Source organism: Gossypium hirsutum, chromosome A05 (assembly GCF_007990345.1).
Source record: "Gossypium hirsutum isolate 1008001.06 chromosome A05, Gossypium_hirsutum_v2.1, whole genome shotgun sequence".
Taxonomy (NCBI): domain Eukaryota; kingdom Viridiplantae; phylum Streptophyta; class Magnoliopsida; order Malvales; family Malvaceae; genus Gossypium; species Gossypium hirsutum.
In genome coordinates, this window is record NC_053428.1 from 2,785,858 (window position 1) to 2,803,730 (window position 17,873).

The window sequence follows — 17,873 nt, forward strand, 5'->3', positions numbered from 1 at the left end:
CAGGCAACTACCATTTGCTACTGAAACTTTCAACTGCTCTTGACGAGTTACTGGTAATGAAAGCTTACTGACCAACCTGGCATCAATAAAATTATGCATACTACCAGAGTCTACTAAGATGATAGCCCAAGTGAAACCCACTCGAGCAGCCACTCTCATCGTATTGTGTCCTTGTAACTCAGTAAGAGCATGTAGTGAAATAACTGGCGATTTGGAAGACTCCTCTTCTAAACCATTCTGATAAACATATTAATTTACAAAATTCTTGTGTCAATTTGGTTTATTTCTGAATTAATCCCTGCTTAATTGGTGTTTTTATGATTTAATCTTGTCAGGGATGCAATTGGTAAAAAACGAGCAAAAATGGGCCAAATTGAAGGACAAATCATTGAGTTGGGGCCAAATCGTAAAGATGGGAAGGCCAAGGATTTAACATCAATTCTGACTTTGTAAAAAGCTAAAAATAGAAGATATTTTTTTATTTTTTTTATTTTTTTTATTATTTTAGGATTTAGTTATTTTTAGTAAACCCTATCTATATAAATAGGGGCTTTTAGTTCTTAGAAAATCATCTCTTGTGTTTGTATTCCTACTTCTACTTGGAATAGAATTACTCTCCTTTTCCATTTTCCAATTGGAGTTTAGCATTCTGCCACTTTTCAATTGGTTTTGTTTCTTTTCTCAAATTGGGCTAATTGCCTTCTAAGTACTTTTCCTTTTCACTTTCCATCACCTTCCACATAAATTTATCATCTTCCACTTTCAAGCATGAATAAATTCATGCTCCACTAAATTCTTTCTTAGCTTTAGGCCGGTGTTCTTTCCGGTCGAGAATTGTGAGATTCGTACTCGCGCCTAAAATCCTTTCAATCGGTATTCACCGTTTTCCTAAGTATCGGGACAGACCAATCATCCCTTAAAGTTCAATTCGATTTCAAGTCAAAGTGCACGTTGGTTTGGAGTTGTGTGTGCTTACAGTTGGAGATTCGAGTCCGCCGTACTGTATTCGAATTTTCGAGAACAAATCGAGGAAGAGGTGATCGGGTTTAAACAACCCACGCGGTTGAGGCCGTTGATTCGAGTTGGGTTCTTCAGAATGCAAGGCTATCAGAATCTTGAATCGGGAACACGTGTATCTTGGTTAGATAATCGGTAAGGGTTGGTTTGCAGGTCATACCGGAACCAACTACTAGAGGAAGAATTGGTGGTTAGGACGTTCTCAACTGCTATAACCAGCTTATCGATCGGAGGAGAAGATTAATTTTCGAGGATCGATTCTCAACACGAAATTGACCGAGTCTAAGGCTAAGGCTCATTACATTTGACTGTAAATCCCAATTTAATTTTTGATTTATTTAATTATTTATCTTAGCAGTTTTAATTATTTAATTTCTAATCAATTTCAAAATCCCCCACTTTACTTATTTATTTACTTTTTTTTCAGCTGGTACGTTTTGAGTCATGGGCACGACTCTAGCCACGACTCTTGGCACGACATCCTATTCATAAGCCAGACTCAAAAGTTGATTATCGCATCCAATCCATGTGGACTCGACCCTACTACCGCTCTACTACTAATTAGAGCTATTTTGTAGGAATTATTTTTGGTGGATTTGACGCCCATCAAATTCTCATCAATGTCAGACAAAGGATCCAACAATACTTGATATAGCTGAGACCTAACACACTTATGCCCCAGTTGATACTTAGCTCCACACCAAAAGCATAACCCCTTCTATTTCCTCTCCGCCATCAAAGCTGGTGAAATAGATCGAGGCCCCAATTTGGTAATTGGTGCACTACTAGAAGTCTGTGAGCCCACAACAGACCTAGTAGGAGTTGAAGAGTAACCAGATATTACAGACGGGTTGGGTAGAGATCTAGAAGAGGTACTCGCAGGCATGGCATATTTTCTTCCCAAACAAGACAAAAGCACCTCAATCTTCCTAGCTAACTGGAAAGCTTCTATCAAAGTTGAGGGTTCGAATAATTCAAGGTAGTGACTAATTTCAGTTTTTAGATTACTAATAAAAATGCTAAGGGCATAAGCTTCAGGCAAATGTAATTGGTTCAATATCCCAACAAACATATCTTGATACTGTTCTACTGTACCTTGTTGCTTCAGAGTTACCAATTCCTTCATAGGATTCCCGAATTGACCAAATCCAAAACGATCTTGCAAACTTTTTAAGTAGGCTGGCCAGGATAACTTCTGAAGACCACCGTTCCTCTGAGAGTAAAAATGATGCCATTCCAAAGCTCGACCCTCCAAATTTAACATCACGATGCGAACTTTACTAGACTCCGGTGTTCCTTCAGCTTCAAAGTATTGTTCTAATTTAGTCCACCAGCCCCGGAAATCACTGCCATCGAACTTGGGGCATTCAAGTCGGCTTGACTTCCCAGATATTTCTCCCCACTGTGATTGGTTCTGCGATGCACACTGCCCGAATCCGCCAGAGTAGGTCCCACCGGAACCTGTGGCGCCTCTATCTCTTTGCAAGGGAACCCAAGAAGAACACCTAAAACCCCTTTCCCTTTGTTTGTGTATGTCGCAGGTGGAGGACAGAAATACTGACCTAACAAGGCCTGTAAATCAGCTCGAAACTTATCCTTAAACTCCTGAAATCGACTTTCTATTTTTGCCTCCAAGCGAACAAACTCCTCTTGTAGCTTAGAAATTTCTTACTGCATGCCTCCAACCTCCTTCTGTAGACGTGTGGAACTCCGTCGCCGGCCATTAGGAGATCGTGAAAGCTCTGATAACTTTGATAAGAGCTTGGAATTTGAATAGAAAAGGGAAAATAGTTTCGAGAGAGAAAAGAAGAATTAGAGAGAAGAAATTATCAGAAGAGAATTTGCTTCAATATTTTTCATAACTGAATTTCCAGGCACCTTGCACCCTTAAAGAAAGACAAATGACCAAAGAACAACGTGGCAATTCGGTTATAGCCAAACGCACCGTTTAACTAAACACTACGCCCCGTTTTACAGATAAACAAAACTCACTGTTTTTGACTTAAACATTAATCACTAATAACTAACTTTTTTTTTACTAATTATTTCCAGCTCATAACAGCCTTTACTTTTATTTTGTGTACCCTCGGCTCTCCATTATCAAGATCGCCTGTCTCTCATTCTTATCATTGTGTTCTAAGGCTTCTTAAATACATCAATTAATTGCATTTACTTTACGTTGTTTGAAATATATATTTAATGTATAAATATTAGGCTTAATCGGTATCTAATTTTTTTTAATGTGATATTTGTGTTTTTTTGTTCAACCTGTATCAATGTATAACAAAAGGTATATAATTTGGAATCAAAAATTAATTTTGTAAACTCTTTAATATTCAATTTGGGTTTTAGAATTGATGATATTAATAATTAACTTTCATCAAATCAATCCTAAAACTCGAAAATATCTCATCCATTTGATTATATTTAACCAACTAAACACAATTAACATTACCAATAATTTAACCCTAAAAATATTGTTAAGTACTTATACAGCAACGAGAAACACGGTGAATGTACAATAAGTAATAGGCTGTTGTACAAAAGAAACTGGGCTACAGGCTTGGGCCGATTGATTGATAAGAAAGACTAAGGTTGGAAAAGGGGAGTAGTTTTTTGTAGAATATTTTGTTGTTGTTTGGTTATAAATTCCCAGAACGATCCTCGAAAGTTTTGAAAAACAAAGTATTAATAAAATTATTTTATTTAAACTAAAAAAATTGATATGTGAATTTATAATTTTAATAAAAACATTTTACATCAGCAAAGTAAGAGCTATAAAACTAAACAAATCCCATGAACACCTATTATGCGAGTACAAGGGCAAGCTAAAACATTGCTTTAGGATCAGAAACGAATTACAAGTTGTAAGGAATGAAAGCATAATTTAACAAATTTTAAGGGAAGAGATATATTAGTATTGGAGCCAAAGCTCCCACCCTAATCCCTTGTCTACACTCCAAATTCAAATAATCCTTCTAATATTTTAATCCATTTCGATCATCTTCGAACTCACCAATTGACTATTAACATCAAAGTGTTCCCAAAAAAAGCTTTGGCGGATGAACACCAATACGGTGTGAAGTTATGTTGTCATTGATGAAAGAGTTAAAAGAATGATTCGCTTCTCCCACTTTCTCCCTCACTTTCCTCTTTGGTTTTTCCCTTTCCATTTTTTACTTTTTTACACTATCTAGTGAAAAAAACCATATTCATAAATAAAACTCCTCTCCAAACCTTTACTGGTAGAGCAGTCACTGTCACTGTGCGTTCCCCAAAAGTTGTAGCCAGATTTAGTATTTAATTAATTTCGTTTTCAAGAGGTTGGTTCATTTAGAGATTAGCAATGGATGCGCAAAATTAAGGGTTGAATAAAGTGATTTTGATACTACTGGTTTAGCAGCCAATGCGATTTCTAATTTGGTTTTCTTTCATCTTTATAATTAAATTATGTTGCTCGGTAACTTGTGTCGTCATTATAGTATGGGCTGTAATGCGAAAGTGACATTATTTACTATTTTTCACTAAAAGAAAAGAATAGGACTGAGAGAACTTATAAGCTTCATGTGAGTCCACTGTAACTTGATGTGCTATCTGTTTGTTCTTTTAAGGATAAGACTGGATTTGAATCTCATGCTCATTAATCTTGTAGTTGACAACATGAGCCCACATTAATCTACATTTGGCAATTGTAATCCAGTGTGGGACTCCCCATACTTTTCTTTTTGCGGATCAACCATGATTAGATATTCACCAAAACAAAACCATAATTACAAATGATTTTACCTACCATTGCTTAAACGGCAAACAATCCCCCAAGAAAAAAAAATGACAATCTGGGCCTTAGTCTAAGCTAACAATTCAATGTGTGGGTTTCTTTAAAGAAAATTCAAATTAGTTATTATGCAATAATCTTGTTTAACATTTTATATTCAATAACTTACATATTTCCATACATTATTTTATCAACCAAGTCATAAAATTTAGCAGTCTAAAATTTGTTCCCAAGACAATAGGCCCATTGGGTATGGGAGTTTGGAGCATTTAGATTCACAAGCGAGCCTAACTGCAGTTGCACAGAAAATCAGAATACGGCGAATGAGACAGACAAGAAATGAGACAAACGAAATACTGTCTTTTTAATCGGATTTTTTTTTTCTTTTTCATTTGGATAGTCAAGATCCGATTATACAAGTTTTTCAGTTCTACCTGAATATTCTATTTATAATCTTTACAAATCCCTTTCTGGCTTTCTCAAGTACCTCAGCATATCTTACCCATTCAAAGATAATATCATATAACAAAGATGTGACTGAAATCCATGAAGAAATGAATGGGACAATTTGATAACCATCACCAACCTGTTGTGGAACGACAGTAACTTGGTTTGTAATGAGATTCATGGAGATGATGATGAGGTTAGATTAGCCTCCAAGTTCCCTAGCAATGTCCCGCAAACAAGAGGCTGTGCCGAAGGAATTCTCAGACAACTCAGCCCACTTCCTGGTATTCCAGAGCACTCTGGTTGTGGTCTTTGCATGTCTCTACCAGGGATGCAATTGAGGGAGAAATCAAAACCGCCATTTCTGATGAACAATTTGGAGCATTCTTGGCTGAACCCAGAGAAGAAATTGTAGGCAACTGTCAAATTCATGAGGCTCCTTAAGGAACAAACCAAGTCGGGTAGCTCACCAGATAACTGGTTGTGTGCCAAATTGAGAACCTCAATGTCATTTAGGCAAGATATTGTGTCTGGCAAATGACCCATCAGCGAGTTGTGGCTCACATCGAAGACTTGCATCTCTGAGAAAAGCCCAATTCCTTCTGGAATACAACCTGTTAACTGGTTGTTAAGAAGCAAAATCTCCTTCAATTTTGAACTCAAGAGGCCAAAACTAGATGGGATGTTCCCACTGAATTTGTTGTTAGCCAAGTTTATCACAGAAGCTGGTGAATTTCCCAGATTTTGAGGGATTTCACCCTCGAATTGGTTGTCGTTGAGGAAGATTGCATCGAGTCCTTTGTTGAATAGATCTTGAGGGACAGGACCCGAGAAGCTGTTGAACCTAAGGTCCAAATAAACAAGATTTGGCATGTATAAAGTGACTGTAGGGAAAGGACCTGACAAACGATTGTTACTGAGATCCAACTCTTGAAGTGATGAAAGTTCTCTGAAACTGTCGGGAACTGTGCCTGAGAACCTGTTGCTGTTAAGGTGAAGGATCGAAATATCTGTGAGAACAGAGAGTTCACTAACTAGAGTGCCTTGTAGATTTGCATGGTTGAGATCTATGCCAGCAACGAACGATTCAGAAGCCACACCACCTTGGGGATCTGCACAAAACACCCCTTTATAAGAACACACATCTGAGCCAACCCAAGTCTCCAAAATCCGCATTGGGTCATCAGCGATTGCAGACTTCCATGCTTGGAGAGCAGTGTAAGCACTGCTCAGCTTTGACACTGAAGGGACTGAAGGAGTTGGGGTGTTGCTGCCGATTCCCCCACCAATCCAAACACCTCCGCCACCAACGCCCCCTGCATTACCGATACCAATGCCAACACCACCGCCCACAGCGATGGCCGCTTCATTTGGAATTACCTGCCAAAGTATAAAAGCCAGGAGGAGCCAGCTCTTCCCCATTTTTCAATGTTGAAGACACCTAGATGGGGTTAGTTTGCTTGTATGGTTGTGCAAAAATGAGGCTTTTCTGCAATCTGCATTGATGATAGGACATTGTGGGGCTTATTGCTCTTCAATGCTTTCTTTTTTAAACAGTTTTGGGCTTTTATGATCATTGCATGACTCAACTCTGTATGCAAATATTGACTTCATATTACGGTGCCCTTGGAGAAAAATAATTGCTTATTATTGCGTAATCTGATTACTAAATTTGTAAGAAAAGAAAATAATCATACCCCAAATAAAGGGTCACTACTATCAACTAGAATAGGGCGTTATTAGGTTACAAATGCACGGGAATAATGGGATCTCAGTTTAGTGGGATGGTGATTTTCATACTTAGGCCTCAAATAGGAACTTTGAAAGTGTTAAGTGAAGCTTAAGAAAGTGACTTTGCAGTATATAAGATGAGCAAAATTGGCCAATCAACAACAGACAGTGGCTTAAATTTGGTTTTAAAACATTTATCTGTTCAATCTCCAGCCTCCAAACCTTCCTCTCATAAAGAAGCAACAAAGATCATAGCATTATCCCCAACAACATTAAGGAGCATTGATTGTGTGATGTGATATGAGTGATTTATAAATAAATTCATCTAACACTGTTAAACAACTTAAAGCCCAATGTCTTTTACCGATCATTTAACATCGAGACAGATTCGAGGAACGAACACCGGTCTTTTGCTCCTTTTTTGGTGCCCTATCAATCGGGCTAGCTTTTCAATGAGCCTTGACGATGGGTCACCCAACAAATCTTTTCATGTTTATGGTACAGCACGAACCATTCTTTCATCTGTTAAAGTGAGTTAACGTGCAATGTTCCCTTCCCTGTCTGATGGGTGGGAGTATGGTACATATAAAGCTCGTAATCATTTAAGGGGAGAAGAAACATGAGAATTTCATGTGAATGAGTAAAGTAAAAGCGCATGCAACTTCATTTCAGTATTGGATGGCAGCTAAGCTTCCATGGTCAGTCTTTTACGCATTCACAGAACAAAAGAAGGGGACCGATATCGTATTTCCTTTAGTTCCTCTTTCAACTGTCACACTATGAGTGGCAATCCTGCTAAGTACTTTTCGTTACTATACTTAGAAAAAATTTTTTTGTTGTTTATCATTACAATATTGTAGGGTTTGAACCCATGTTACCTAAGTAACAAACCAAAGTTTTAATTTTTAAATTTAATATAGTTGATGTTAAAAGTACCATAAAAGTTCTTGTACCAAGAATTAAATTGATATTTTGTCGACTTTACTAAGAAAAAATGGACAAATTAATCCATTTATAGTAGATTAAAAAGTAAATTGGTTATATCTGTTAAAATTTCTATCTTTTTTTATTGTTAAAAACCAACATAGTTAACAAAATAAGTAGATGCCACGTATACTTTTTACTAATATATATAGACCAGTGTTTAATAGTAGAAATAGATAGAATTTTTAATAAAAAGATGAATTTACTCTTTGATTTAACATATATAAATTAATTTGTCCACATTTTTAAAAGAGTGAACAAATTACAATTTAACTTCTAATACAAAAATTTTTATATTATTTTAGTTCGATTAATTATTTTTTCTTCGCTAGATTTTTGTTTCAGACGAATAAAAATGTGGTTAAGAGAATATATTTAATTTTGGATTTTGATTGCAAGTTCAGTAGCGCAATTTATAGGTTACTAGAAATCTGACAAATACAATTCAAGGGGTTTCCTTGTCGCATTGCAATCAACCTGTTTAAAGCATCTATGTCTATGGGTTATGTGAAAGACAAGGCATCAGTTGAATTTTCATTTATGACAACGTATCTAAATTGTTATCTCAAAGAAGATGAACAAAACACGTATAATAATGTTGTTATACGTTATAATGTGATCTCCTGCTATATCGAAGACGACTGCATCACTGAAACTGCATAATTTTGACCCGGAACTCTGGGCCATGATTGAGATGAGGCCTGAACTAGTCTAATGGACCACTTCCTGCTTTTAAATTTACTCCTCCTAAGGTTCCTATTGGCTTAGACAATTGGGTGTTAAATAAAGGATTCAATTTCATAGTCCTACCACTTGACTCGCCCGAAATGTTCCATTTCAATATAATAAAATCTAGGTTTTGCTTTTGTATAAATTTTGGTTGGAATTGATTATATTGATACACATTAATAGATTAACATTTGTATCGCTTAAAATATGACGCATTGATTAATATAAAAGAATAAATTATTTTGTATGTATGATTTTATGGAACTTGATCTTATATGCATAAAATGATCTTGTTTAATGTATAGGATTATCGTTTTTATTGTTTATTTCAAATTTATTGAATAATTGATTGATATATTTTTAACATAATAAAGCTTTACATAAACATTTTAGAGGTATATGTATTGTATTAAAATGTAGGAATTTTAGATTAATAAATAAAATATTATAAAATTTTACATTAACATTTGTCTCATTATCACTTCGCTTTTTTAACTAGTCATGGAGACTAACCCAAAGTTTTAATCTTTTGTTGACCTTGTGCCATGGTTCGCATGCTGAGATCGTGGGTGACAACTGAGAGGGCCCAAAACATGACCTACTCACTAAAGGGGCATTATAGAAATCAAAGGTTAGGCCTCCTTCAACAAGGGTAGCAAAGCTCCTAGAGGTGGGAGAAGTCTTAAGAAGCATTAAGGAGAGTTTCAAACATCAGGGTAGCACTCAAAACCCTCTAAAACTAAGCAAGTCCGCAAGTAGCACCGTGGCAAGGAGAACCGACTTGCCAAGGCATCAAAAGCAAGCCAACAAGGTCTAGACATGTACAGAAGGCTCTAGAATCATATGGAACATGCTAGAATTGTTTGGAGTGCATGAGAATAGCTTGGGACATACAAGAACCGAGACAGATGAACTTGGAATTGAACAAAACCGCCTAGAAGAGCCTAGTGTCATGGGTTGCTCGTCGGTGCTCGCAACCATGACAAACTGGTGCGATCCATCGTGTTCGAGGGAGGTCATTTAGGCCAACCAAACTGGCCCAACCAAACTGGCCCGGTGATTTGAAAGATTAAAAGCCCATCTCAAGAGCCTGATAGAAATGGGAAGTGTTCTAGAAGATATAATTATGGAATCTTAGAGTTCTATTTGTACATAGCTGGTTATGTAAGCTTAGAGTTCTAATTGTATTCAGCTTTTAATTATAGCTATTGATATACTGTGAGGCTCAACTATAAATAGAGACCTCTTTGCTCATTATAGATTCATGGAGTTATTAATAAGAATTTTGAGAGTATTCACTCAAACTTTTCTCTCAAGTGTTCTTGCTTTTGTTCATCTTTCAAGGCTCGTTCTTACTTCGTTCTTCCGCTGTTCTTCGTGAAAATCTTAAGGGAATTCTATTGAATCCTTTATTGTTGCAAGTGAAGTTGACTTGGGCGTTTTTGCTGCTGAATCTTTTTTTGTTACAAGTTAGGCTGACTTAGGCGTTTTGAGCAGAGAAACTGCCTAAGGCCGCACGGATCGCGTGGGAAAACTCCAAGTCCGTGACACTAGTACACGGGAGAATGGCCTAGAAAAGCCTTAAACCGCCTTTGACTATGGCTTAACCTCCTTAGAAGATATTTCGAGGTTAGAAATGATCTTAGCCATCCATTAGTGTCGATTTTAATGGTTGGATCAACATAGGTTGTCTATAAGCATCCAAGTGAGATTGAGTGCTTAGGAAACTTAGACATATTTGACTATATAGTAGGAGTTCCCTTGTAAAGTTTTCTTTGTAAATACGATTTAATATATTATCATAGCTTTCTCCTACATTTAGGTTCCATCTCAGCTCATGATAACTACCCTTAATTCATCACCCATAGTAAAATAAAAGTGAGAATTTTATAAAAATAATAATGAAAACAACGTATAATCATAATAATTATATAAAATTAAGAAAAAAAAAACATAAAGGGAAATGAAAAACCTAACGTAATACCATGGAAGAAAAAATGATGATCACACATTTCAAAATAGAAAACCAAATTCATATGAAAATATTGCCAAACTCAAACAAAGAATATGGAATCACAAGTAAAAAGAATTGAAGGTTATTATTATGTAATTTTATTTGTTGAAAAAAAAGTATTGACAATTATAAACATTATAATATTCTTGTAATTTTTTAATTAAGCAGATTATTATCTATCTTAATATTTAGTTTACTTTCTCTTGTATCTTCTTTTCCTGTACAATTTATTTATTGAATTATGACAAATCATCTGGCTAACAAACTTTTAACTAATGACATATTTATTGCTCAGTTAAGAAAATTGGGGAATCAAAATATTTTTTTAATTTTAATTTTTGAGAAAATATCCAAAAAATAACATATCCATTATGGATATTGTTGACTTGTCATTATCTAATCAATAAAAAACTAATAATCTTTAAAGAAAATATTGTAAGCTGAATTTAGAAGCATAATCAGAAGATCAAATGCAAATAAAGGGTATTACTGTAAATTAAAAGAACTACAAGTGCTTTTATAATTAAAATATTCTGTATCCGTACCTATGTTTCCAATAATCGAAATAAAGTACTGTAACAATCTAGTTTTTTTTTTTTAATTATTCGTATCAAAGTGAGATCCACGCTCTCTCGTATCCTAACTTTTCCGATTGCCTCGTAAATCCTTCAGATTTTTTTAGGTTTCTAATTTTTCCAATTCCATGCATAATTTCTGAATTCTTCGAAACTATCTTCATTTCCATCTGAGGAAGTAAAAGAAAATCCAATTCTTGGTTATCGTGAGATGAAGATCGAGGAGTTGGATGAAGTGGAGAATGATCGGGGAAACGACGGCGTTAAGCAGCTACAGATAGTTAGAGTCGACGACGCGAAGAGAGTTCTAGTCGGAGCAGGTGCTCGGATCCTGTTTTACCCGACCCTTTTATACAATATTTTCAGAAACAAAATCCAATCTGAATTCAGATGGTGGGACGAAGTTGACCAGGTTTCTTTTTTTCTTTCTTTAATCTTATCCTTAATTTCCCCTCTTCATCTATCATTTCTTTTCTTTATTATCCCCAAATCAGTATTTATCCCCTTTGGTGGTCGATTAAAAACTGTGACTTTCAGACAGTAAAAACGGATCCTTTACTTGTGCTCTGTTCTACCAATGATAGTTTTTTTAACGGTTCTTTTTTTATTAAATTTCAGTTTCTTTTGCTGGGGGCGGTTCCGTTTCCCAAGGACGTTCGACGGTTGAAGCAATTGGGCGTTGGTGGGGTGATCACTCTGAATGAACCTTTTGAAACTCTGGTTTCCACTTCTTTATATCGTGTAAGTTTTTTCTTAGTTAGATTGTTACCATGTTTTTTTATTTAACTAACGATTTAAAAAGGTTTTCTATTTTCTTGGGTATTGATGTTTAATTTTATTAGTTTATGCTTTTATTGCAGGCTGATGGAATTGATCACCTAGTAATTCCAACGAGAGATTATTTATTTGCTCCTTCAATTTCAGATATAAGCAAAGCTGTGGCTTTCATTCATAGTGAGTAGATAATTCTTTTAACGATCTCTGAATCTTTTAACCACAGTAGCCGTCTCACCCGATTTGGTCCCTTCTTCCCCTCCATTTTTGGCTGTAGAGAATGCATGTTGCGGTAGAATCACCTATGTTCATTGCAAAGCTGGACGAGGAAGAAGCACCACCGTTGTGCTTTGCTATTTGGTATTTTTTTACTAACTGTTGTTCAGTAACCTCTGACGTTAGCCCCAGATTTGATTTTAATTTATACGATTGAATTTGTCTTAAATTCTGCAGGTAGAGCATAAGCAGATGACACCTGCAGGCGCCCTCGAATATGTTCAGTCTCGAAGACCTCGAGTTTTGCTTGCTCCCTCACAATGGAAAGTAAGTTTGATGGTGTTATTTTGTGCCCCTTGCATGTTTTTTGGCCCTTTCCCCACATAGTAGGAAGAAAACGAAGTTGATTGTATGATACTAATGAATCTGTTTGTGTTGGTCAGTTTTAGTTTTAGATTTAGATTATGCATGAATTGCTGTATGCTCAGAATAAAAAAGGACAAGGTTTTATGAGCATTATGAATGGCCTGTTAATAGTTACTCTATATTTCCGGATAGAATTCATTACCTGTCACAAGCATGAATGAGTTGTGTTTCTTCCCTTTTGTTTATTTCTTGCCTGTAAATGGTTTGGTGCAGGCAGTTATGGAGTATAGCAGGCACCGACAGCCAACACACTCCCCAACAGCAGATGCAGTTATGATTACAAAAGCAGATCTTGAAGGCTATCATAATACTTTTGATAATATTACTGGCAAGGAGCTTGTGGTTATGCCCAGAATGGTGAGAGCCAGGCCCATGATAGCTAGACTATCCAAACTATCATGCCTTTTTGCATCGTTGAAAGTTTCCGGTGTCTCTGGACCTGTGAATGGGAGGTTAAGTGAAACACGTGCCTGCTGAGTTTGCTGCTCCTTCAACAGCCATTGTGGATGTTGCTTGTATAGAAAATGCAAATAAGTATAGGTTGTGAAGGTCTGATAAAAATCTCTTTTCCAGTGTGTATGGAAGAAACAGAAGGAAAACTATAAAAACAAAGAAAGCTAGAAGAGTTTCTCTTCAATGATAATAGATGTGTATAAGATGAGTATCCTTTATACAATCAACTGTGCTATTTCATATATCCATGTATCTGTCTTTGACTCAATTGTGAAAAGCATACGCTTCACTTTGTAGCACGGTTTACCCTATATGAAGTAGCTTAATCCCCTGTTTTAAGCCATCTGGATTCAAGCCTGTAATTCCGAACAGATATCCAAATGGGTAAGCTATGTTGTATTGTTCAGTACCTTGGAATCAGCCAAACCTTATCTCATTTTGATGTGATGGCCATTGTTGTTGTTAAAGAGATGAAATTTCTAGGCTGAAATTTTGGAAACTTGCTCCAAAAGCCAAGATTCTTTGCACCAATCAGTCCTAGCAACAGCAATAGTTTGGAAAGGATTTGAAAGGAGATTAACAACAAGACAAGATATTTACAGGTCCCAAGGCCCCGCGCAAAAAACAAATTTAATTGATGCTGACTAATTATTTCAAGCATTGGTCCTTGTCTAACTACCAATAAAGAGAAAACCAACTTTGTAATCCAACCCTATTTCCCTGTCTTATACGATCAGGAACCTTCATCACGGTCAGATTCTGGATAGGAAACTACTCTAAAGGGTATAGAATACTACAAACATTGCTTGATAATTCCTTGTATGCACTGCACTTTTATTAAAGAATTATTCCCAAAGCCTCATTTTGATACTGATTCATCAATGGAGTTCAATATTCATAAAATTTGCATAAATTTCAACTGCGATTCAACAGATGCCGACATGTTTTTTTCTTTCAAGTACTAACTACTGTATCCATTGCAATCTTACCCAAACTTTATCTTCATCTCGCAGTTAATATTATAATTAGAGCTTTATGTCTTAATCTAAACAAATTGGATTAATTTTAACACTCCTCCCTAAACCCTCATTAGTGGCTGCTTATTTTCAAACTGTTCATATAAATATTAAGAAAGAAATGGGCTTTTATAGAAGTGGCCATCCCAAGTGTTCCTTTCACCTTTTGTTGCGTCAATCACTTTCTCTTTAAAATCTGATAGAGGCTGATGACAATGGCATGGGTTACATCATTGATCATATAGCATAAAACTTTTGTTTTGCATTATTATATAATTTGTTGGATTGTTCATCTATGCATGAAATCCCCACCAGTCTTTCCTAACTACAACCAATTAGGTACATTTTAACAGGAAAGAGTCTTAACTGCTACTCACAACCGCCTGCACCTCTCCCATTGAGTAGTTTATTGGGACAGTGTGCCAAAATAGACTTATATATATGTCAGAGTACAAATCAAAAGGTTACAAAAAGGAAGGTTACTTTAGTGCCCTTCACCCTCTTCAAGAAAACACAAAACATTAGCTATCAAACTTGAACTACGAGACCATTACTAGTACAGGCATGCAAGTGATCGATCGAGAACAGCTTAAAGTATTCATAAAGATAGTTTTTTTTTTTCTAAAAACAGTGACCATATATTGGCAAAATGTACATATTTGAAACTTCAGACTAGGGATACATAAATATTTGTTTCAAAAAAGCTTTGTAAGCAGAGATCAGTGGGGGCTGGTTTACTATATCTAAAAAGAAGCTGTTGGCCTAGTCTTGGCCTCGACATTGCTGTTGAAGAATAAATAAAAGTTGGGCATTGCTTTGCCCATGTTGTTATATTCCTTATCGCACTACACAATTCTACCTGCAACTTCTTTATGGGACCAAATCTCTGCAAACCCCAAAACCCTAACACTGCTAATACACTTCTTTCTATTCCCTTTTAAAAGCAAACCCAAATCTCCCCATAAAGCTAAAGAAATTGAATATCAGCTTTTTAGGTTGAACAAGACATTTCATTCACTTTTATTTGGATTGCATGTGGAAAGAGACATATTTCCTCTTTTCTCACTCTATTATTTATAACCCACCACCCCCACCATCCCTACTAGGATCTTCCTCTTTTTCTTTAAAACATAAAACATGTATTATATATATACCAACCTTAAGCATCTCTACACCCCATTTCTTTCACATGTATTTGATTAGCAGATATATTCAATGCGGGGAAGTATATATATGATGGTGGAAAATACAATGGATATATAGACCATATATATGTAGTAAGTAGTTAAATGTAGAGATTGTATTATATGCTAAAATGACAAGAAAAAAGATTTTTTTTCCAATAAGTTATGAGAGAATGGGTCGTTTCAAAGCATGCATAAAAGGTTATTCTTGTCTGCTCATATATACCTTTGTTTCCAGTGCTTTAATTATTCCTTTCAGTAACTACGATGAAGCTGCCTTGCTCTACATCTTCTATTTAGCTTTATTTCATGCACGTCCCCTGAAAGCTAAAAAAGCTAACATGCACGTTACTCTCTCTCTTTCTCTCTGTGTCACTTTGTTTCTTTGCCTTTGTGGATTTGAATTGTGTGGGGAGATAAGTTCATTTAATTTGCTATCTGTATAATAATATAAAGCATTAAAGAAGTTTCCCAATTAACCTAATAAAATTCTGCTTTTAAAATGTGATTTCTGCTGCTATACTGTAGAAAGATTCCAATATTCTAAATAAGAAAAAGCAAAAATAAATACAAAAACAAAAACTAATGAAACCCCACTTCCTTTTGATATAATCTAAATGCAAACAACCAAACAAAACTCCTTTATTAGGAGTATGGCAACTACAAACAAATCATGGTGTATCGTATATGAATTTAGTCCATTCAAAGAAACAGAGAATTAATATTTAAATAGTGTACAAGTGTTATACACTTCAATTAGGTATGTTGAAAATATTTTTAAAAATTTTAATGGTCATTAAATTCTATATATTGACGTTTTGATAATTTTAAATTCGAATTTAACTTAATTATAACTTGAAAAAAAAAGGTAAATTTTAAAAATTATGATTCACTTAATTCAACAAAAAAAAAGGATAAAAAGAATGTTGTAAGTAACTTCTTGGTGTTAATCAACATCCTATTTGTCACCTGATGCTAGCGATGTATGGTTAAAGAGTAATTGCAATTGTTAACAAGGGCAATTTTGAATTGGGAATTCATTAAAGTGGAAATAGATGATAAAATTAGTGAACCATAAGCAATTAATTATAATTTTACTAAAAAGATTACTCTTATTATTGCGAAGAAATTTAGCTTTGTGAGGTGTGAGGACCCCTCATTTAAAGTACAATTACTTTTCATTAGGCAAACATATCTACCATTGCAAGCACTAAAGGAGCTCTGATTTAAAACCCCTCAGAAGAAGCCCATTTGTCACTAAAGGAAAAACGATTTATAAATATTGAATACAATACTTTACCTCATAAATCAATATTGCACCAACTTTGACCTTCATGCATCATTAATCAGCAATAATAGTTATAGTTATAGTTTTTTATCATTGATTTGGTCAGCATAATTAATGGTACTCTTGCTGTGCTGTCTCCTTAGGTATTAAGATTGTGGGACAAAGCAATCCAAGAAAGAATTTTACTTCTAGGTATTGACCTTGCCATGAAAAAGTTAAAATATGATGATGATTTTAAAATATAATTTTTTTATATTATTTAAGGGTCTGTTTGATTGGTGTCTAGCTCTCTAGATATTGATAAACTAAATTTTAAACTATTATTTTTCTTTTATCATCTTAAATGGCTAATATTCTAAAAAAACCCTTAATTAAAGTTTTACACCTTGTTTAAGCAAGATTTTAGAATATTTTTATAATCAAATAAACCCTTAATCTATAATCTTTACCATAAAAATCCTTGATTTTAATATTAAAATAAAAATATTTTGAAATCTTAAACTAATTTGTATTTTTTTTCTGATGTAAATTTGGTGAGAGTAATTTATCAAATAAAAATAATAATTTTTTAAAGTAAAATAAAATAATATTTTAAAATTTACATACACACTTAGTCATTCTTTTGAGAAATTTGATTACTCATTTGAATTTTACGTTGATATTAAAAATGTATGAAATTTCTATATTGTATCAACAAAAATTAAAATAATAAATTAAAATTCAAAATAATTTTACTTTAATATTAATTAAACGTAAAGACTTTTATGGGTAAAAATTATTGAATAGGAGCCTAATTAACTACAAAAAATAGTTTAAGGGCTTTTTTATATATTTGCCAATAATAATTAATCTTAATACTTCGTATTGAATAAACTATTTGATTATAAATATAATCTTTTTTCAGAATTAGGAATATCATTTTATTCAAATATATCAGTAGACTATTAACATTTTTTCTCGTATATTTTACAAGAAAAAAAAATGTGACTAACAAACGATGCAATTAACAATGTATTTTGTTGGAATTTGCAGTATATTTCTTTAAAAAGGTAGGAAGAAAAAAAAAGAACAAATAAAAGAAATTATACAAGTGTCCTTGAAATAATAAAATAATAGGGATAGGCATACAGATGATATAATAATCATAAGGGTGATGATTCTGATGCAGGGCTTGCTTGGATTTCGCTTTGGGTCTTCTTCTTCTTCAGTCCTTCTATTTGTCAGAGAAAATAGCAGCCTTTTTT

General features: G+C 34.5%; 2 protein-coding genes across 2 annotated transcripts; one reads left to right on the plus strand and one right to left on the minus strand.

Moving 5' to 3' along the window:
- Positions 1-5,146: 5,146 nt before the first annotated feature.
- On the minus strand, positions 5,147-6,938 carry LOC107958724 (leucine-rich repeat extensin-like protein 4). Its single transcript, XM_016894563.2, has one exon. The coding sequence runs from the start codon at positions 6,659-6,661 to the stop codon at positions 5,417-5,419; it is 1,245 nt and encodes a 414-aa protein (XP_016750052.1). The 5' UTR covers positions 6,662-6,938; the 3' UTR covers positions 5,147-5,416.
- A 4,284-nt stretch (positions 6,939-11,222) lies between these two features.
- On the plus strand, positions 11,223-13,484 carry LOC107958725 (phosphatidylglycerophosphate phosphatase PTPMT2). Its single transcript, XM_016894564.2, has 6 exons — positions 11,223-11,684; positions 11,891-12,013; positions 12,133-12,226; positions 12,324-12,406; positions 12,500-12,589; positions 12,902-13,484. The coding sequence occupies exons 1-6, from the start codon at positions 11,484-11,486 to the stop codon at positions 13,163-13,165; spliced, it is 855 nt and encodes a 284-aa protein (XP_016750053.2). The 5' UTR covers positions 11,223-11,483; the 3' UTR covers positions 13,166-13,484.
- Positions 13,485-17,873: the final 4,389 nt, after the last annotated feature.